The sequence below is a fragment of the Danio aesculapii genome, chromosome 5 (assembly GCF_903798145.1).
Source record: "Danio aesculapii chromosome 5, fDanAes4.1, whole genome shotgun sequence".
In the NCBI taxonomy this organism is placed as follows: Eukaryota; Metazoa; Chordata; class Actinopteri; order Cypriniformes; family Danionidae; genus Danio; species Danio aesculapii.
The window spans coordinates 63267301-63291033 of NC_079439.1; the positions used below are offsets into that span (position 1 = coordinate 63267301).

Here is a 23733-nt window from a genome sequence, read left to right on the forward strand (position 1 = left end):
CTGTCTGTCTGTCTGTCTGTCTGTCTGTCTGTCTGTCTATCTATCTATCTATCTATCTATCTATCTATCTATCTATCTATCTATCTATCTGTCAGTCCCTCCGTCTGTCCGTCCGTCCGTCCGTCTATGCATCTATCTATCTATCTATCTATCTATCTATCTATCTATCTATCTATCTATCTATCTATCTATCTATCTATCTATCTATCTATCTATCTATCTATCTATCTATCTATCTATCTATCTATCTATCTATCTATCTGTCAGTCCGTCCGTCCGTCTGTCTGTCTACCAGTCTGTCCATCTTTTGTCTGGTCTGTCTGTCTGTCTGTCTGTCTGTCTGTCTGTCTGTCTGTCTGTCTATCTATCTATCTATCTATCTATCTATCTGTCAGTCTGTCTGTCCGTCCGTCCGTCTGTCTGTCTGTCTGTCTGTCTACCAGTCTGTCCATCTTTTGTCTGGTCTGTCTGTCTGTCTGTCTGTCTGTCTGTGTGGAGTTTGTATGTTCTCCCCGTGTTCGCGTGGGTTTCCTGCAGGAGCCCTAGTGTCCCCCACAGTCCAAAGATATGTTGTATAGGTGAATTGGGTAGGCTTGTCCATAGTGAATAAGTGTGTATGGATGTTTCCCAGTGATGGGTTGTGGCTGGAAGGCCACCTGCTGCATAAAACATATGCTGGATAAGTTGGCGGTTCATTCCGCTGTGGCGACCCCAGATTATTAAACGGGCTAAGCCGAAAATGAATGAATGAATGTACCTTCCCAAAGATCTCCACCTGCCTGTCCGTCTATTGCCTGTCTGTATGTTTATTTATTGTCTATATGTCTGGCCACCCATCCATCTATTGTCTATTTATCTGACTGTCTATCTGACTTATCTATTGTCTGTCCATCCATCTGTTGTCTGTCAGTCCGTCTGTCTGTCTGTCTGTCTGCCTGTCTATCAATCAATCAATCAATCAATCAATCTATCTATCTATCTATCTATCTATCTATCTATCTATCTATCTATCTATCTATCTATCTATCTATCTATCTATCTATCTATCTATCTATCTATCTATCTATCTATCTATCTATCATCTATCTATCTATCTATCTATCTATCTATCTGTCAGTCCGCTCGTCCGTCTGTCTGTCTACCAGTCTGTCCATCTTTTGTCTGGTCTGTCTGTCTGTCTGTCTGTCTGTCTGTCTGTCTGTCTGTCTGTCTGTCTGTCTGTCTATCTATCTATCTATCTATCTATCTATCTATCTATCTATCTATCTGTCAGTCCCTCCGTCTGTCCGTCCGTCCGTCCGTCTATGCATCTATCTGTCTATCTATCTGTCTGTCTATCTATCTATCTATCTATCTATCTATCTATCTATCTATCTATCTATCTATCTATCTATCTATCTATCTATCTATCTATCTATCTATCTATCTATCTATCTATCTATCTATCTATCTATCTATCTATCTATCTATCTATCTATCTATCTATCTATCTGTCAGTCCGTCCGTCCGTCTGTCTGTCTACCAGTCTGTCCATCTTTTGTCTGGTCTGTCTGTCTGTCTGTCTGTCTGTCTGTCTGTCTGTCTGTCTGTCTGTCTGTCTGTCTATCTATCTATCTATCTATCTATCTATCTGTCAGTCTGTCTGTCCGTCCGTCCGTCTGTCTGTCTGTCTGTCTGTCTACCAGTCTGTCCATCTTTTGTCTGGTCTGTCTGTCTGTCTGTCTGTCTGTCTGTCTGTCTGTCTGTGTGGAGTTTGTATGTTCTCCCCGTGTTCGCGTGGGTTTCCTGCAGGAGCCCTAGTGTCCCCCACAGTCCAAAGATATGTTGTATAGGTGAATTGGGTAGGCTTGTCCATAGTGAATAAGTGTGTATGGATGTTTCCCAGTGATGGGTTGTGGCTGGAAGGCCACCTGCTGCATAAAACATATGCTGGATAAGTTGGCGGTTCATTCCGCTGTGGCGACCCCAGATTATTAAACGGGCTAAGCCGAAAATGAATGAATGAATGTACCTTCCCAAAGATCTCCACCTGCCTGTCCGTCTATTGCCTGTCTGTATGTTTATTTATTGTCTATATGTCTGGCCACCCATCCATCTATTGTCTATTTATCTGACTGTCTATCTGACTTATCTATTGTCTGTCCATCCATCTGTTGTCTGTCAGTCCGTCTGTCTGTCTGTCTGTCTGCCTGTCTATCAATCAATCTATCTATCTATCTATCTATCTATCTATCTATCTATCTATCTATCTATCTATCTATCTATCTATCTATCTATCTATCTATCTATCTATCTATCTATCTATCTATCTATCTATCTATCTATCTATCTATCTATCTGTCAGTCCGTCCGTCCGTCCGTCTGTCTGTCTACCAGTCTGTCCATCTTTTGTCTGGTCTGTCTGTCTGTCTGTCTGTCTGTCTGTCTGTCTGTCTGTCTGTCTGTCTGTCTGTCTGTCTGTCTGTCTATCTATCTATCTATCTATCTATCTATCTATCTGTCAGTCTGTCTGTCCGTCCGTCCGTCCGTCTGTCTGTCTACCAGTCTGTCCATCTTTTGTCTGGTCTGTCTGTCTGTCTGTCTGTCTGTCTGTCTGTCTGTCTGTCTGTCTGTCTATCTATCTATCTATCTATCTATCTATCTATCTATCTATCTATCTATCTATCTATCTATCTATCTATCTATCTATCTATCTGCAGCCAAAAACTGTGACTCATATTTTAATTATGAAAATGTCTTTTTGAAAGCTTTTTATTTAATTTGCTTCCTATCAAAGTTTATAATGTGTTCACGTCATAACAGATTGTTTTGGATCATGATCAATGCTTTAACCAACATTTGTTTTGTACACTATAATGCACCCCACAGTAAATTCTTAAGATTATTTACAGTTTTTTCTCAGTGTCTTTGGTGCATTTCTCAAAACAATTAGTACAAACTGCAAAACCTATTTGATAACCTGCAAAAGCGTGTCACTTGCTCAAAATGTTAATGAAAGTGTGAGTGTCATCAATATCAAATGTCCTGACACCATTGTTTATGAACAACATAGTCAAATGGCTTTGTCATGTTTTCATTGTGACAGTTTACTCTGTAAATTTTTGCAAAAAAAAAAAAAATTTTGGTGACACTGTCTGAAAATGCTAAAGACAGCACTTTATACTATTTGCACAGCCATTTGAAAACTACAGTAAAGTTAGACATCACTGCATTTAGTGAGGTATCTGAGGACACAGGATATGTATGTTTTACATTTTTACTGAATATGCTCTGTGCAAAGAATAAACACACCCTTATTTACAACAAACATAAACTTCCCTTGGCTAGAGCAGTGCACAACTGTTAACAATATTGCAGTACATATTGGAACTGAACCTACAACATTCGTAGGTCTGTAAATCAGTCATGAATTGTTCAATTTAGAAGACATTTTCAGGAAAAGGAAAAAGATTAAAATTGTTTTTATTAAATTTGCTTGACAGATTTTGTCAATAAGTTCAACATTTTTGTATGTAATGACTGATGAAATGATGACTATTAGTTTTATATGGATTGACTATTCAGCATTCACAAGTGTAGTTAATTTTGACTGACATGACATAAGTAAATGATAATGTTATAAACAGCAGAGAGTTGTATGAAAGCAATTGATGCATGACCAAAAGCATTTGCAATTTGCTGGAAGGAATGAGAAACTGCTACTATGATGTGCACAAATGACTAATTGTTTTGAGAAATGCATTAACTGTTGTGCAAATGTAAATAGTGTTGTGAAAAATGCACCAAAGCCACTGAGCAAAACTGTAAAAAGTATTTGCCCTACTTTTTGCTCATCATTACTAATGCTGAAAATTAATGCATATTTATTACTAACAATAATTTGTTAATTTCATGATACTTCCAGCGTGCTTGGTATCCTGTGTTTCTCAGCTTTATTAATGTAAATTAAGATTAATATTTAATTATATTCATTTTGCTGGTTAATTAATTTAGTTTGCTCTTTAAATGTAACATTTTCCTATTTACTAATTTACATTTTTGTTATTTTACTTTATATCGTTTATTGTTAAATTTCAGATAGTTAATCGTTTATTTGGATTTGCAAATGCGTTTGTTTGTAAATCTGAACTGCATTTCATATCTGAACGGAAGCGCGTGTTTACTCAACAGGTGGGGCTTCAGTAGTGTATAAAAATCAACCACAGCCAGGGATTTTGCACGTCTAAATGTAAACGACAAGTGGACCTGATTGGCTCCTTGTCCAGCTGACGTCACGACTTTCCAAAGTAGCGGAAGCTGAAAGTTTTTTTTTCAGTTGTAAACTGATCTGTGGCGTGAGTGAGTGAGTGGATGAAGAGAAAATGAACAGTCGCTGCTTCACAACGCGCGTTTCAGACAGTCAACCCAAACTGTTTTAACACGAGCTTCACATTTTCAAGGACTTGTTTCCCTCCTGCTCTAGTTTGACAATGTGGGAGCAGGCGGAATTTGAGAAGCACTGGAGGAATGAGTTTCCTGACGGTGAAGTGCCCGTGATGAACCTCCATTCGGTGGAGGACATCGAGGCTGAGCTGGAGAAATGCAAAGCCAACCTGAAGGTGTTACAGCAGGCTCTGTCGGAGGAGAAGTTTAAGGTGATTTACTTGCAGACAACCATCGCGCAGAAGAAGAAAAAATGTGACATTGAGAAATGCTGGAACAAAGGTTTAAAGAAAGACAACGCTTGCGGGACAGAAAGCAGAGGCGGGGACGAGCCGTTCGCTCGGGACTTACTCCGGGGCAGCAAGACAGGTAAACCCATCCTCGCTCCTCCTCGGAAAAAGCCCGAAGTCCTGCAGGACAACTCACCAGCTCCTGACATCCCTGAAAGCGTTGCCGAGCAACCGAACAACGAACCGGACAGTGACCGCGAGTTCGAGGACGAGGAGCTCAACCAGAACTTCGTGCAGAAAAACCTGCTCGTCCCGAAGGGTAACGTCCGGGAGAGTCACCGGCGGAATCCCCGAGTCCGCATTAGTCGGGATATGGATTCGGATGATGGCAGATTCTCTCCTTATCTGCGCGGGTCTCACGGCTCGGGGCACAGTACACCTGACGGATACCTGAGCTCAGACCACGACGACTCCTCCTCCGCAGGTAAGACCAACACAACTGACAGCATACCTATGTCTTATCACAGGCTAAGCGCCTGTTAAAGCTGCTTCAGGAGGAATGTGAGCTGCTACTGTTTATTACTTGTCACGATGTTACGCAGTTGTTTGTTGATGTCGCATGACAGTGTGTTGAATCTCATTGTTGGTATTGAGGTGAAGTTGGTTTTATAATCGCACGTTCGTTCAATGACAACTTGAGACACGTTCCCTATATTGTTTAACATAGTATTTTTTTAATATTCGGACTGAAATAACATGTAAATATGACTTCAAAACAACACTAGCACCATTTAATTCACTTAACAATGCTGTGTTTGGTAGTTGTTGGCTGCTAATGTGATTTCAGCATTTAGAATACTTTTCTGAAATTAAGGAAAACGTCAAAATGAGTGAAATAGTGAATATAAAACAAACTTTACCTAATTATTGTTGGAAATGAACACGTCACAGGGACGTTGATGGATCAGTCATTACTGGGTTGTTTACTCCAAATGATATAACGTTAGGCTGCTTGTTTCTTGTTTGAAATCATACATATATATACACTAGATATCACATACGGACCCTGAGCATGCGTCAATAGCGCCGCCACATTTGTACAGTGCTCCCAGGACAAATGTCATTCAACAGCACTAGTCAAGACAGTGTGCCAATGTAAAGATGCTGGACTTTAGCAATGCTTACGGGTGTAGTAACGAGCAAACAAAGACAACAATGCATAAAGACCGAACATTTCATAGGTAAGATTTTGTTTTTTACGTTTTTGTCTGTTACGAACTTTTGTGCTACAAGTAACGTTATTGATGATAATACAGTCACTTACTGCATTCACCAAAAGGCAAAGTAGCACCAACTTGCACTCAATACTAGGCTTATGTTAGTTTTGTTGAATAAATCAGCAAACAATGTAATTAAATATGACAACAAGATATGCTAGAAACTTGTATTATTGTCGGCTAAGTGAACAAGTCTTTCATTACGGAGATTCATTCACAAATGAATCGCTCCCTCTGTTAGAATGAGAAGTGAAAGCAGGAGAGAGGGTGTGTTTTCAGTGCACGGATTAGATCACATTTAACAGGTAGGGAGGATAATACATTTCCATGCACACAACCACATGCTTTTTGTCGTCAATACCCGTGCGGTCACTTATCCATCGATGTAGAAAAGTGATATAAAATTATAATTTTCGTAATATTTTAATAATATTTGCGTACTGACCACCGGCAATTCTCCCGATTATAGAAATATGCATATATGTGTATATCTCTGGCTCTGGATGGCCAGTCCTCCACTGCTCCTTCATTTTAAAGGAGCGCTACCCTGTACTAAAATGGCGGCTCTATTGATGCATTCCTTCCAATAGACTACAACAGGGTAGGGAACATATAATGTAAATATCTATGGTGTGGTGTTGAGCATTATTGTTGGAGATTGAGAGGCATGTTTTTATGGTACATGGAAGGTTTGACATTTTAGGGGGAAAGTCTAGATCTTTCTATCTGGAGTCTTTAGAGCGTCTAGTGAGAAAATAGAAATGATTACAGAAGGAGGGTTTGCACTGTTTCACTCCATTCAAGCATTTCAGACACAATATGTTGTTTTCACCACTAGAGGGCACATATTCACAACAAACAAAGGTGTTGTGTGATGACGCCATGACTGAGTGGAATCATGGAAGTTGTTGTTGTCATTATAACATTCTATGGGGCTCATGCAGAAATCACGTTTATTGATGGATGAAAGAATTTAAAACTTATTATCATGGTAGTAAGAAGCAGAGTAATGGGAAGTTCACATATTGTGTACGTTATTTCAAATGGCTTGCTCACGCATATTGGGAGCGACGCACAACATGACTCGCTTGTGCTTTCCAGGCAAACCTAGTTGAAAACATCTCAACTTTTCAGAATGCCGCAAGTCACGTGACAAGAACTGCAGTGCTTTTTAATTTTCTCTATAAATAAAACTTGTATCAGAGCTGCAGAAATGTTTTGTTTGTCATCCTCTGAAAAAATGGTTGTTGGTGGTATAGCAATGACAAAGGAGCACAAGTGCAAATTGCATTGAAAATGTTGAAGGAAACATCAAGCTCAAGCTTTCCACTTACTTTTAGATGTGAAATGTGAACGGCCCCTAATGCTGAAAGCTGTTGAAGCTAAACAAGAATGCAAAGTAATTGCTGATGAGACTACCGCAATGTGGCATGAAAGTAGTGGAGCTTTTATTATGCCACAGTCCACCGCTTTCATCTCTTTCTAGTTCTGTTATAATTCTTCTCTGTGCAGTTTAATAAAATCATATTTCTTGTCTTTGGCATTTCCTGTTTTCTATCAAATCAAACCGAAAATTGAAGGTGTGTGACATAATAGCATGAACACACAGGGTACGGTCCATATTAAAATAGCTTATTTGATTGGATTTGAACATTCTTTGAAACATTTGGGATAATGTAAGTGCACAAGTCAAACTATATAACACTGCTGTTCAAGTTATATAGTATATAACACTGTTAAGTATTTGAATAAAAAAATATTACATATTTGTGACTTCAAGCAGTTGTGTTTTTCTTATAATGAATTATTAAAAATGAGTGATTTTGGTTGGTGGAAAAAGTATACTAAATATATAGCAAAGCTTTTTCTTTCGCATTATTTGAAAACATTGTCAAATCTTTCTAAAACATTGTCGAAACGATTATCCTTCATGAAAATGAGTAGTAAACACTACCTTATGCATGCTTGACCAGAAGCCATTGTTAATTTTTAAAGAAACATGATGCATGTATGGGCATTCTACTTTTACTTTTGTTAGCAGGTTTGGCATGCTGTCACGGGAGAGAACCCTGAGCTCGGAGATAGGTGAGCCCAGGGCTCCCGCCTAGTCCATAGAGAACATGAGGGGAGTACGAGATCATGTGGTTCTCGAGAACTCCCCGTGGTAAAGGAAGAAAGGAGGAGAGAAGGGGTGAATGGGGGGTTTTCTCGGAAAACGAATATAAGAGAGTAGTTCTAGCTAGGCTACTTATAGTGAATTAAGCTGCGGTCACACCGGGCTTTGTGTGTGTGCGAAATTCTGTCGTACGGCGCTGCGAAAAGGGGTGGGATTAAACAAGATGATTAGACATTAAAAAAGCCAGCGATTGCTCCATGTTTTAAATTTCTGTCCAGAGAGGTCCTGTTTTGATCCTCGATGGGTCTCACTCAGTCAAGTGATGCGATTTCGCAGGTCAGAGTTCACCAAGCTTGAACTTTGCACCGCAGCAACCTGCGAAACTTGACGCATGACCCAGCGTTTCCGGTCTGACGCATTCGCGTGCGTTTGAATGGATGTCTATGGGAGGAAAAGTCAAGTGTGACTGCAGCTTTAGGGTTAATCTGATTGGCTAACTAGTGAATGTAGATGAGTGGCCAGCTGCAGTCAATCATATCACGTGCTCCTCTCGAAATTAGTTTGTGAAACTTCACTTATCAAGTGGACTAGGAGGGATTGTTATCGGTCATGCTAAGTGCACGTTTTTGTAAAACCATATAAACCATAATTTTATTAAATGAAGTCAAAATAGATTTTGTTAAGGGCTGCACAATATATCATTCCAGCATCGAAATCGCAATGTGATCATTCACAATACTCACATCAATTGTATCTTCTTTATTTGTATTTATCTGTGCTTGTAGAGGGTTTATTATATTTTATGCAGCTGCACTTCTCTACAGAATCATCCCAATCAGTCTAAAATAAGTAATTCTCTTCAAATAGAGATATTCAAGTCATGTGGTGATATTGTATTCATATTGCAATGTTCATTGCAGAGTAATAAAATTCATTTAGTTAATGTTATGAACTACATCTGTGGTAAATTTAGTATAAAACCTATGTGAGCCTATGTGAGTAATTCATTCTCTAATAACCATGTTGATCTAGGTTTAAGATCTAAGTACTGTTTATATTGTCGGCTAAATGCAGTGCAAAAGATTTTCTCTTTGCGATTTTTGGACCAATCTATCAAAGCATCCTCTTATGGAATTATCTCACAATATGATCAGCTGGAGCATTTATTTGTTCACAGAAGGCTAGTATGACATAAAAATGAGTTGTTATCAGATTTGACACTTTTGAAAAACCAGATAATGACCCCAAAACAGGAAACAGTTGGAGGCCCTGAACCACGTGGTGCTACATGACATACTCACATGCTGCTGCTAGCCTGCTTCTGTAATTGAGTCATCTGTGTAAAAGTCTATGCATTTTTATGCTGATCAAAGGCCAGAGCGCAACCTCAAATATATGTATTTTCCTTATTGTTTCCTTATTTCTCTTTGCTAAGACAGCATACATAGGCCTGTCACAATAATCAATATATCAACATGATCATTTTTGTCACGCGATGGACACTCACTGGCCACTTTATTAGGTACACCTGTCCAACTGCTTGTTAATGCAAATTTCTAATCAGCCATTTAGGCATGTAGACATGGTCAAGACGATCTGCTGCTGTTTAAACTGAGCATCAGAATGGGGAAGAAAGGTGATTTAAGTGACTTTGAATGACATGTTTGAGTGACATGGTTGTTGGTGCCAGATGGGCTGGTCTGAGTATTTCAGAAACTGCTGATCTACTGGAATTTTCACGCACAACCTTCTCTAAGAATGGTCAGAAAAAGAGAAAATATCCAGTGAGCAGCAGTTTTGTGGGCGCAAATGTTTTGTTGATGCTTGTGGTCAGAGGAGAATGGCCAGACTGGTTCGAGATGACAGAAAGGCAACAGTAACTCAAATAACCACTCGTTACAACTGAGGTATGCAGAAGAGCATCTCTGAATGCACAACACGCCCAACCTTGAAGTAGATGGGATACAGCAGCAGAAGACCACACTGGGTGCCACTCCTGTCAGCTAAGAACAGGAAACTGAGGCTACAATTCGCACAGGCTCACCAAAATTGGACAATAGACGATTTGGAAAAACGCTGCCTGCTCTGATAAGTCTCGATTTCTGCTGGGACATTCGGATGGTAGGGTCAGAATTTGGCATCAACAACATGAAAGCATGGATCCATCCTGCCTTGTATCAACAGTTCAGGCTGGTGGTGGTGGTGTAATGGTGTGGGACATATTTTCTTGGCACACTTTGGGCCCATTAGTACCAACCGGGTACTAGTAAGATGTACTTAATAAAGTGGCCGGTGGGTGTACATTGTCCATGTTTACATAAAAATTTATATCTACAACATTTTAGTTGACTGTTTTTATGAAGTGTGACTATATAAAATATAATTTAATGTATTTATTTTTTCATTAGACATGGGCTATAATCACACACTCTTGCTACAAAACTGTTTAAACCCTTCATAAAAGTGATTTTTGCTTAACTTTAAGCATAAAGTATTTTTTGTGTGTTTTCCATGACTAAATCAGAAAAGGCCTGCAACCCATTTTACTATTTCAAACCACTTCCTATGAGTTTTCATTCTTGAGGGCATTGATAAGAAGCATCCAGGCAAACAATTCTGTTTCCCGCACTATTGTTGAGATGTTCCGTTCAATCTATTCAAACGTAACAGCAACATGTCTGTTCTATGTCAGAATTATCTAGACTGTCAGTAAAGTTATGCACATCAGTTGCTTTCGCGGGGTGTTAGACTTTGCTTTTAATGGTAGTTTCATGGACTGATCTGCATCGTTTAATATGGGATAATCAGGGATTGGGATTCATAACATTGCAGGGTAAGATGGGAATGAACATCTGTGCTGCTAGAGAGAACGAGAGCTTGTAAACAGAGAGATTTAGATGAAGAAAAAGCTCAGGGAGTGATAGGGAACCGACTTTTTCATATAATGTTCATTTCATAAGGGGGGTGAGTTTGTTATTTAAAAAAAAAAAGGAATAAATTAAAATCCAGTTACAATAAATCATGTTTTTGTAATGAAATTGGCTTTTCTAGATGGCCACTTGTTTTGGATTTGAAAGTGCATTAATGTAGGCTTTTTATCCTAGTATTTTTATACAACTAGGACTGGAAATATTACACACACATAACATAAGGGTAAAAAAAAATCCCCTGCATAGTTAAACTTAAGATATAGTGTCAATTCGGCAGTATTTATTAATTAATTAATTAATTAATTAATTAATTTATTTATTTATTTATTTATTTATTTATTTATTTATTTATATAACTCTTGTTGTGCAATTTATTGTAACAGATATGATAGCGATAATTGATTTTATTGTCATTTTAAGAGTTTATTTTATGATTATACTACAGAATAATAATGCAAATTTGGACAAATCAGACAAAATCTTCTCATACTTAAGGTTATTTAAACGTCCTAATATGAACATTGATACTGGTGATGTAACATGTAAATGTTCCTGTAAAATGGCTTTTTATTGTTTTATTTTAATATTTTCTTTAGCTGTCTGGGAGCTTTGGGTCTCATTCACTAAACATGCATATGCCCAAATTTATGTGCGAAATGTGCGTATGGATGTTTTCACGAATACATCATGATTAATCGAAACTTTCGTATTAAAGTTAATATAAATGTGCGAACAGTTTTTAGAACAACTGATACCACACAATAATCTTATACACTAGGCTTTGGGTCTCATTCAATAAACATGCATATGCCCAACTTTATGTGGGGAATGTGCATATGGACGTTTTTACAAATACATCATGATTAATCAAAATTTTAGTACTAAAATGATGCTAAATGTGGTCCTTATAAGCAAGTGTACAGAACTCTACAGAACCCTGTAGTCTTTTTTTTTAAGTCAACAAAAATGCAATGTGTTGCATTTCACATTTTCAGAACTGAAAGCATGTTCCACATCCAATATTAAAATATTCATTACCTTAAAGTTCTTTTTCTTTTGTTTTAGTGCCTTATTTATAGTGTCTTATATTTTCCCTGGACAAGTGCCGCTTTGCTGAAAGTCGCAAGAAGTGAGAAGTTTGTTAGATTTTCAAATGTGCTTGAAATATATATATATATAAATATAATATATATATATATATATATATATATATATATATATATATATATATATATATATATATATATATATATATATATATATATGCGTGCTTCCGTGTGTGTGTGTATATGTATGTGTATATATATGTGTGTGTATGAGATGTGTATATGTGTGCGTATATATAAGTGTGTGTGTGTGTGTATATATATATTTAATACACTTTCAAATCAAGATATATGTATGACCCAGTTTACTGAAAAATTAAGTCTTTCAGCATACGTCTGCATATACCCTATAAAGTCACAATTTAATACCTTTGTTTTTGCACCACATAATTTTTTATCATCTGAACGTAACTTAATGTGTTAAATGGTAAAATAAAAAGTGTTTACTGTACGCACTAGATGACATGTAGATTGGAACTACATGACTTTATTGGTTGCACCACATGACTTAATTTGGTGGATTGGAGTTATAAGCAGTTTTTTAATATAAATTGTTCTGAGAAAAATGTAAATTTTTTTGACAGTCCCCCCCCCCCAACATTATAATGTTAAGTCACTTGTAGTTCACTCTGACAATTTTTAAAACGCCCCACTTACAATAGTCACAATATAAAGGGTGTATTTAGGCCACTGTATGAATGAATTAAAATTTTTAATAATTTTTTTTTAAACTAAAAAAATTGTTTTGGACAGAAATTAACCCATATCCTTGTCTTATTAGTTATGTTGTGTTATTAGGACTCTCTTGGCTTTTAGTACCTTTGTCTAGTTTTGTAAATCTTAAATGTTCTTCAACTTCCTGTCAGTTTTATATAAACCACATACTTCACCACGGGCTGTTTAAAGGTTGATGTTATACAGTTATATAGAGCCATCAGGAAATCAAGACTTGTATTAAGCGAGATTGATTTACCTTTAAACTAATGTCTCTTCATGACACTGAAACTGAGATTATAATTAGCTACTGCCATAATTGGTGAAGCAAATCTTCCTGCCCCAATTATCAGCCAATCTTATAAGCCTTGGAGGCATTGAAAAGGCTTGATGTAGTTTCATTCTTAAGTGGGATGAGTTCAAATTCCTTCTGTACAATTGCATCATGTCTCAGGTATTTGTGTAATGACTCATTTATAAAGAGGCTAGAGTAGTCTTACAACACATTTCTGGATTTTGATGCAAACGCCAACTACTTTTTCAAAAATTTCTTTGCATCAGTGCCCAGGCAGGATGCAGCTAGATCCAAATGACCAAAATATACGTGGATAGGATGTGAATAGCACCCTCATGGCTTAATCGATTTCCTGTTTCACTTTTAAGAGCTCATTGACTGCTCACCTGCATTCTGTGGTTGCACAAACTCTGGTTATCATGAGTTTAATTGCATGTTTCCTATTCTCTATTTATGTTTCCATTATACATTTAGGGTATTGATACTCCAAAAAAGTTGAGGTGCAGATTATAATACAGATTTTAGAATGGCAGAATTGCAGTGATGGCATAGAAAAAAAACATTTTGACAGTTCTGTTTTTATGCCGGAGTTATGGAGCCTGAGGAGTAGTCGTGCTCGCAGTTCGTTCCCAAAAAGCTTTTCAGTTTTGTCATTTAACCTCAGTGTTAATCTGTTTATTTACTGTTTTGTGACTTCGTTTGCTTTTGAAATGTCAGAAGGAAGGGGCAGACAGGTCGATAAAGATAGAGAAAGCACTCGGCGAAAGAAAGCCAATGTTACTTTGCCGACATTCGTTCTTTACATGACGACTATTGATCCTCGATCGCAGAAGACTTTAAAAGATCTCTCGAAACTTTGGCACCCGAACTAGATAACAATTAGTCCATGGTGGCTGATCATGATCTTCGCATCGTCAACCTCGAGTCTGGTGCCACAGAGATTAGTCAGCTGTTCAACTTGATGCTACTTGTCGAGCCTTAGGATGGAAAACGAGTGGCTAAAAGCTAAAGTCTCCGATCTTGAGAGTCGCATGGCTTTTTTTTTCTCATCTTCTGGTCGATGTCCTTGGTTCCCAGGTGTTAACCTCACTGCCCAAGCTGGACAGAGTTCACTGTAGCCTCGCACCTAAATCTGCACCAGGGCAGAGACCGCGACCCGTCATTCTGCAATTTCATCACTTTCAAATGAAGGACTTGGGTTCCCAAAACAACTTTTAAATGAAGAGTTGGGTATCCAGAGGTAGAAACAAAACAAATTGGAGAACAATGGAGTTTCATTTCAGAAAATGATTTTTGTTTGATTTAATATCATTGTAGTAAAAGAGTGATGAGATTATGCAAATTCTTGTTTAAAATGAAGGATGTTTAATCTGGATTTATCTTGCAGAGTGTGTCTGACCTGTCAGAACATTCTTAGGAAGAGGAAAAACTTTACCATGTAAACTTTGCTATCCTACACTACATGACAAACATCTTGTCGCCTATCCAAGTTTTAGGAACATCAAATAATAGCTTGACTTCTGGTTGATCATTTGATATCAGAAGTGGCTTATTTGAAAGGCAAAGGCCTCTAGATTACGCTTATTTTACCAAAATAAAATCTGATCATGCCTTAATTTTTAATTATTTAATTAGTACAGTAAGGTCTGACTTTGCTTAGACAAAAGTCTTGTCACTTAACAGAAATAATGTACAGTACAGAATATAAAGTCATGGTGCAGTGGAAAAAGGAATTAATATTGTGTATGACTCCCATGAGCTTGGAGGACTGCATCCATACATCTCTGCAATGACTCAAATCATTCATTAATAAAGTCATCTGGAATGGCAAAGAAAGCGTTCTTGCAGGACTCCCAGAGTTCATCAAGATTCTTTGGATTCATCTTCAATGCCGCCTCCTTCGTCTTTCCCCAGACATGCTCATAAATGTTCATGTCTGGTGACTGGGCTGGCCAATCCTGGAGCACCGTGACCTTCTTTGATTTCAAGAACTTTGATGAGGAGACTGAAGTATGAGAAGGAGCGCTATCCTGCTGAAGAATTTGCCCTCTCCTGTGGTTTATAATGTAATGGGCAGAACAGTCTTGATTTGTCACTTCAGGCTGTTGATGTTGCCATCCACTTTGCAGATCTCTCGCACGCCCCCATACTGAATGTAACCATGATTTTATTTCACCAAAATTGACTGATTTCTGTGAAAATTTTGGGTCCGTGCCAGTTCCAGTAAGTCTTCTGCAGTTTTTGTGATGATTGGGATGCAGTTCAACAGATTCATCAGAAAAATCTGCCTTCTGCCACTTTTCCAAATGATCAACTAGAAGTTATAATATACAAGTTATAATTTGTTGCTCTTACAACTGAGATTGACGACAAGACTTTTGTCAGGTAGTGTACATTGTAAAAGACATATGTCCAGAGTATACAAACATTTAAGTAAAAAAAAAAATCAGTAGTAAAGTCATTACTATTAGTCAGTAGTAAATCATTAGTAAAAGATAGTTTTGCTATAAAATAAACCTGTATGAGTTGCTTGCATAAACAAACAAACAATGGTAACCCTAAAAGCTTCACCATAACATAAACTGATGTAAATTGCTATGTAACAGACACATTAAACACTAATAATATTACTCATAATATTAATCTTGTGCAAAATAACACAAATTAGGACATTTTTTTCCAACGTTAAATCTTCTTGTACAAGCATCCTGGCAATTGCAAATCTGCTACAACTAATTTTTATCCATTGTACAATGAACTTTCACATATGATTGAGTGAATTTAGCTCATTTCTATTTTGGTTTTACAGTTTTTATACGACCTCGGTTTTGTGGCCTTAATGAATGTGAAGGATTAAGTCATGATAAGTCTGGTTAAGTATGCAGAAGCAAAACCATTTTGATCTTTGTGTCTATGTACTAAGTAGGTTATTTGTAATGAATACAGGATGTAATAGATGCAGTGCGGAAAAAATATATTGGTGTTATATGATCATATTCTTTTAAACTCTGGCAGCTGGTTTCTGAACTCATTTTAATGAAGATGCTGGACAACCAGCTAATAAAACATAACAGTAATCCGTTCTGTATGTCATGAATGCATGAACTAGCCTTTTGCAATTAGAGATGCTCAACATATTCTGTAACTTGAAAATGTCTCTAATGTGAAAGAAGGCAGTTTTTGTAATATAAGAAATATGATTATCAAACTCCTAATGTCTGTAGGAGTAACTATAGAACTATTTTGCATTCTTAAAAAAACTCTGTTTACAGATTTCTAGCCTTTATTTTTCTGTCTTTATACTTACTGGTTATCCTTTTATATATTTAACGTAGATAATTTACACTTTTCTCTTGGTCTTGATTATATACTAAGTGTCATCAGCATAACAACTAATCTCATGTTTTCTAAAACAATTGCCAATAGACAGTAGGGCTGGGCGATAAAATCGGTATCGATATTTATTTTGGTTTCGGTATGAAGGCTATAGCTTTATTGAAATGTGGCTGCTGAGCGCGTGCCTTGAAAGCAATGCCAATAAGCTTAGGGTGCAAGTTTGTCATTTCCAATAGAGGCGTGTGAATTGCACGACGGTATGAGAGCGGCTCGCACATGTAGTGCAAGCAGCGCACAAATGACGCACACGCATTTTCCAGGCGCACTTAGTTGAAAACATCGCAACTTTTCCGAATGCTGCATGCGCACTGCGATTTCATGCAAGTAGAAGTAACCAAAATGGTTCACACTTTTTATGGAATATACACATTTCAGTAACGGCAGACTAATTACCTCAGACAAACACTGCAGTGCTTTTTACTTTTCTCCATAAACGTGTCATCCTCTGTGAAAAAGCTTGATGGTCGCTTAGTTACGAGAGACACCAGGGGAGCATGAGCGCAAAGCCCATTGTAATGGTCAAGGAAATCACTCGCTCTAGTCGCTCGTGCTTGTCACTTTAGGTCAGAATAACAACACATGCATAAATGACTGCCGTATAGCAGCAGTGAAGAGATTGTAAATAAAAAAGCATCTAAGGATGTCGCCAGAGTGGCTTTTTGGTTTATTTTCCTGTGCATCCAAGCCACTAGCTCCCCATCTGAAAGAGTTTTTAGCATAGGGGGTAATATAGTCATCCAACTTCAGAATTTTTAATGTTCAGTATGTATTTGATTAATAATGGTTGGTTCCTTTACTTGAAAGCTCAGATTTGATTATCATAATTAGTTTTTTTTTACAGAGTTTGAGGTTTACTGTATCATTATTATTCACACCTTACAGATGTTGATGTACCTTTACAGATGTTGATGTCTACTTTTACCAGTGCACACACTTTGTAGCATTTTATTTATCAAGTTTAAGAGTCTCTTACCACTTATGTTTATTTTATTATGAAGAGATCAGATATTTTGTTTAAATATTGTTTGTGATTATTAAAACTATTTGCCTTAGTAATGTTGGTAAATTAAAATAAAGTGGTTAAATAATAAAAAAAATCCTAATATACCTAAATGTATTGTTAAAAAATATTCAGTAATTATTGATCTCGAATTATATGAAATATGATATCCTGATAATTTGTTTTTGCAATATCGCCCAACCCTAATAGACAGCATAGAAACTGAAAGGGACCCAGGACAAATTCTTGAGGCACTCCATGCTTTACTTCTGTGAACTAGAATGATTCACCTGGTCAGAAGGGCAACATTTCAACCATCTTAGTGCATGTTTTGTTTGTCAGTGTAATTTCGTACAAATCTATGTTCCTCACAAAGAGTTTAAGACTCTCGATTGTTGTTTATTATTAAATGAAACATCTCTGCTGTCATACTGTTTATATATAAATATGATACAGACAAAAATTACCTTTAGGGTCCTATTATTATTGATTATTATTAAAGGAGTACCATTATGGTCAAATTATTTATTTCATTTAAATGACTTATTATTTGTTTATTTTGATTTTATTATTTATTTCGTTATCCTAATTGGGCACCCTGATTAGTAAGCATATAAAGAGTGTGATAGTTTTTTATGGGTTTAAATGGAGTGTCACAATAAAACCTGTTTTAGTGAAATACATGGTTGGTTTTCCCTGTCATGCTTTTTATATGTGAAATGTTTTACCTGTTAAGACATGTTGCTACAGAGCTGACTGAAGAGGGAATTCTCAGCACTGCTTGCCAAACCTGTGCATGAACGTGTTTGTGTGTGAGAGGAAAAACTTAAGGGGATACAACAGCCACTAGAATCGCACCAAGCTAATAACTTATGAAAATCAGCTCAGTGACAACCTGATATCCTGGTTTACATGCAAACCAATAACATATTTACTTTTTGTTTAACCATTTGTGTTCCACATGTGATTTGTGATGATTAAATAAAGCATTTAAAACATTTGGGCATCAAAATATCAGTGGGAAACTTGTATGAACTAATATTCTCTTCTCATGCAGTATCGAATGTAGCTTTTAAAATTATAATTATTTTTCAGTTTTTTTACCTTTAATTGGTAGGACAGTAGGAGAGTATAGACAGGAAAGTGTGGGGAGCAGAGAGAAGGGAACGATCGAGGCGAGAATAGAACTCAAGTCGCTGTAAGCACCAGAGTAGGAGTGTGTCAGTGCACTAACCACTACTAGGGGTGGGCAAAATATTGATATGCCGATAGATCGCAATGTTTCCCGCCGCGATATATAATCGATACTGTGAGAATTACGGATATTGTGTTATCCTGCTGGAAGTAGCCATCAGAAGATGGGTACACTGTGGTCATAAAGGGATGGACATAGTCAGCAGCAATACTCAGGTAGACTGTGGCGTTGACACGATGCTCAATTGGTATTTATGGGCCAAAACTGTGCCAAGAAAATATCCCCCACACCATTACACCACCACCAGCTTGAACTGTTGATACAAGGCAGGATGGATCCATGCTTTCATGTTGTTGACACCAAATTCTGACCCTACCATCCGAATGTCCCAGCAGAAATCAAGACTCAGAGCAGGCAGCGTTTTTCCAATCCTTTATTGTCCAATTATGGTGAGCCTGTGTAAATTGTAGCCTCAGTTTCATGTTATTATCTGACAGGAATGGCACCAGGTGTAGTCTTCTGCTGCTGTAGCCCATCCACCTCAGGGTTGGACATGTTAGGATCCTGTTGCCTGTCTATCAGCTCCAGTCTGGCCATTCTCCTCTGACCTCTGGCATCAACAATGCGTTTGCACCCACAGAACTGCCGCTCACTGGATATTTTCTCTTTTTTGGCCCATTCTCTGTAAACACTAGAGATGGTTGTACGTGAAAATCAGAGTAGATCAGCAGTTTCTGAAATACTCAAACTAGTCCATAAGGCACCAACAACCATGCCACGTTCAAAGTCCTAAATCACATTTCTCGGTTTGAACTGCAGACGAATGTCTTGACCATGTCTACATGCCTAAATGCACAGAGTTGCTGCCATGTGATTGGCCGATTAGAAATTTTGCGTTAACATGCAGTAGGACAAGTGTACCTAATAAAGTGGCCGATGAGTGTATATTATCATAAATATTTATATGTATGTAAATATGTAATTTGCTGGAAAATGTGGAAACTTCACATGAAAAGTGCTTGAAAAGTGCTTTGATTTTACTTTGGAAAATTTGTGAGATTACTGATGATAAGATATAGGATGTTGAACCCATTTTGAGCAAGGAGGTCCAGGAAAACTTAGGTCATACTGGGAGAAGAGCATTATGTGGTAAAGGAGCAAGTTTCAGATAATCCTGTGTATGTAGTGAGCCCTGAATGTGGAAATAAGAAAGGAACAAGAACTCTACACCGAAATTTGCTGTTATTGGTAAATGACTTGCCTGTGGAGACATCGTCCCATCCAGGGGAAGTAGCAAAGCAGAGACAGAAGAGACAAAACAACAGAGAAACTAAGAACAATGAAACTAATTACAGCAGTGACACAACTGATTCGGATGAGGATAACCATGAGAGATACTGGCTGAGGTTCCCCTCAAGTTGGACTAAACAGGAAATGGAAAATACACATCAACAGAGGCCTGAGTTAGTCCAGGAGACTCATCTTAACACAGCACCTGAAAGAAGAGACACAATAACAGATAGAGTATCATTAAGAGATAACCTGGAGGAAAGTCAAACACCAGATGAACTCATCACCGATTCAATACCATCATCAGAGAGATATGCAGATAATGAAAATGGATGCATACAAATTGATGAAGCCACAGGTCACCCATCTGAAGAAAATTATCCTGAATTAAGACGATCTACCAGAGAGAGGAGACAGAGGCAGACATTCACATATGAAACACTAGGTCAACCAACATTACAGCAAAACACAGCAGTTAACACTGTAGGTTTTTATGAACAACCAGATAATCGCATAATAAGCTATATGCCATACTACCATTCACAGACACCAACATACTTACCTCCATGTTACATACCTCAGTTTGGACCTTCCATGCCATACCATACATTCCCACCATTTTCCTACCCTGTATATGCCTTTTGAGACCACAACTGTTTAAGAAAATTGGGAAGTAGCATCTTCTTTGGCCGGGAGAGTGTGACCCACATGAGTTTTAGGTCACAAGAGGATAAGTTGTAACTATATCTGTTATTTATTACTGTATTAACATTGTATCTTTAAGAAGAACACAAAGTTGCATTTTTTTAAACTGCTGGCAGTTGAGAGAAAGTGTTGGCACGACAACCACAGCGCGTCTTCAGTCAACAAAGAGGACAGCACAGCTGAAGACCAACTCTCTGTTTCTCTCTGTTTTTTTATTCATTTTAAAGGTTAGTAAAGTACTGCAATGTAGATGAAATACTATAATTTTATGAGATAAAATTGTTGTGTATAACTGCAGTTATGTGTGTAAATGATCGGTGTTAAGTCATGTCTGTTATTTGTGAAGAATTGGGTTTGTTAATTGAGTTTTAAAGGATAATCTGATGTTAGCATGTGATACTGTTATTATTTTATGATCCTGTATTTGACACATATTTGTATATATATGTTATAAATCTATCTATACATGTGATATTTGAGATGTCATGGCTTTTAATGCCATGTGTGATTAAAGTCAACAAAGAGGACAGCACAGCTGAAGACCAACTCTCTGTTTCTCTCTGTTTTTTTTATTCATTTTAAAGACCTCCAGAGTGAGGTCTGCAACAGATTTTGGGGGCTCGTCCGGGATTGGCTCCTAATATCCATGGGAAGCTGATCCAGTGATTCTTGATCTTTGGGACCACAGAAGTGTGGATGCGCTGCTGCGAGTTTGTACTCAAGAGAACGTCGGTGAAGAGTGTGATTCTGCTTACTGCAACTGGGAAGAGAGTGACTTTTGCTGACTGGCTACTGCAACTGTGAACTGAAGGATTGTGAAGAAGATTCATCATGTCAGATACAGTAAGGAAGAGTCTGGTGTGGAACATCAGAAAAAGTCTACTCACCTTGTCTGCTGATGAACTGTATCGAATTGCCAAAAGTATTGTTTCAGTGCCAGAAAGGGACCTGTCTGAACTAGATGCCACCGATCAAGAGGGTTGCTTCGAATACATCAATGCTTTTATGTACAGTACACAATTACTAGAGTCAAAAGATAAAGGGATGACAGAACTGTTAATTTTGCAAGAAACGGTAAACTCTATTGAACAAGTCCGAGCTACTGCTGCACCTTTTTATCAGCATAATCCTGTTGAGACTAATGCTAAAATTGATGAACACATTATCCCCACAGCACATACCTCCATTACTACTGACCACACCGTAAATACAAACACTGTTTATCTAGCATCATCTGCAGCTGCAACTGACACAGGAGAAATTAGAGTATCAAACACAAACTCAGACACTAACCCAAATATAGTACACCCAAGTTATGAAGAACTGACCAAGAACCTTCTTCATTACCTCACATTATCCACACAACAACCTACAATGACACAAAATGTAACACACAAAATTGAAACCACACAGCCTAACAATCACCCTGAGAAAATGACACAGTTGATGCCAGACAAAGTAATTTCCCTTAGAGACCTTTCCTTCCTTCAGCACAGAGAGTTTAAAATACATGGAGGACAAATTGGCGATTACACATCAGATATTACATACACTAATGTATGTAGACAAATCGAAGATGGAATCAAACAGAATTACAGTGAGGCAGAATTAATTAGAGGCATTTTTCGAATAATAAAACCAGGGACCTTCAAAGACATGCTGATGAATAAGGAAGATATGACTATTGAGGAGCTAAAAGGATTCCTTCAGTCACACCTAGGAGACAAAAGCAGTACAGAGTTATTCCAAGAACTAATGTGTACAAAACAGAGTGAAAATGAAACACCTCAGCAGTTCCTGTACAGAGTAATAGGACTCAAACAGAAAATTCTCCTTGCCGCAAAACAGAACAACTCTGACATCAGATACGACTCAGCAACTGTTCAAGATGTGTTTCTACATACCATATACCAAGGCTTGGGACACAAATATAAAGACATTCGTAGTGAATTAAAACCCTTGTTATCCAACCGTTCCATTACAGATGAAACAATATTGAGAAGTGTAACAAAAGTCACCAGTGATGAAAATGAGAGGGTGCGAAGGCTGGGTCCATTAACTCGGGTTAAGCAAACCACTGTAAGCTGTTCCCAGCTGGAAAGTAAACCTGTTGGAGAATTCAATGAGAAAACCAAAAATGACCCGATAAAACAACTAACAGTTCAAGTCGATGCACTTACCAGAATGGTGGACTCCATGACAAAGCCAAAACAGCTGACACAACCTGACAATGCCTGTCCATGCTCTCGGAGTAAGAAGATTTCCCAAAGAGGAGTAAAATCTCATGGCTGCCCAAAATGTGTTGAAGCTGGACATAATTGTAATCACTGCTTCCGATGTGGTGAAACAGGACATTTGGCGAGAGGATGTTTGCGGAAACACAGACTTCAGGGAAACGAGGAATGGTCACTGCAAAGGGACGAGCAGTGACCAGGCCTTCGTTGTCCCAAAACTCAGTCAATAAATCAGACAGTGAAGATAATCAGCCACCTATTTTAACACCACCTAAAGCCAAGAATGATAAAATTGTTAATTTGATTGGAAGAAAAGCCTTAACTCAGTGTAACCTCAATGGCCTTGCAGTTAGTGCTTTGCTTGACACTGGAGCTCAAGTCAGCATAATTGATCGTACATGGAAAGACAGGTATCTACCGGATGTAAATGTAAGACCACTCACTGAGCTTATAGGAACTCCAGACAAACTAGAAGTGTATGCAGTGAATGGAGACCTTATTCCATTTGATGGTTGGGCCATTATTACTGTTAATTTACAAGAAAATCATAATCCCAACTTCTCAATCAATGTTCCTTTTTTGGTTAGTCATTTGCCAATTGAAAGACCATTACTTGGATTCAATGTAGTGGAAGAACTAATTCAAGGGCAACCTGAGCGCCTGGTGCCAACTCTAGTTTCTTTACTTTCTGGAGCAATATCTGTGTCAACTGAGAAAGTCCAAACTCTTGTGAATTTTGTGCAGACTTCTGAGCCCAATATATGGTGGGAACGAGTGAAAGTAAAACGAGGGGGCGTCATCATCCCAGCTAGACAAGTTGCAT

General features: G+C 37.8%; 1 protein-coding gene across 1 annotated transcript in view; it reads left to right on the plus strand.

The window, feature by feature from the left end:
• Window positions 1–4337: 4337 nt before the first annotated feature.
• abr (ABR activator of RhoGEF and GTPase) overlaps window positions 4338–23733 on the plus strand; it is a 336423-nt gene continuing 317027 nt past the window's right edge. The window contains exon 1 of the mRNA XM_056458657.1: window positions 4338–5136. Within this exon, the coding sequence (XP_056314632.1) occupies window positions 4470–5136 (667 nt within the window). The 5' untranslated portion in view covers window positions 4338–4469. The remainder of the gene's footprint in view (window positions 5137–23733) is intronic.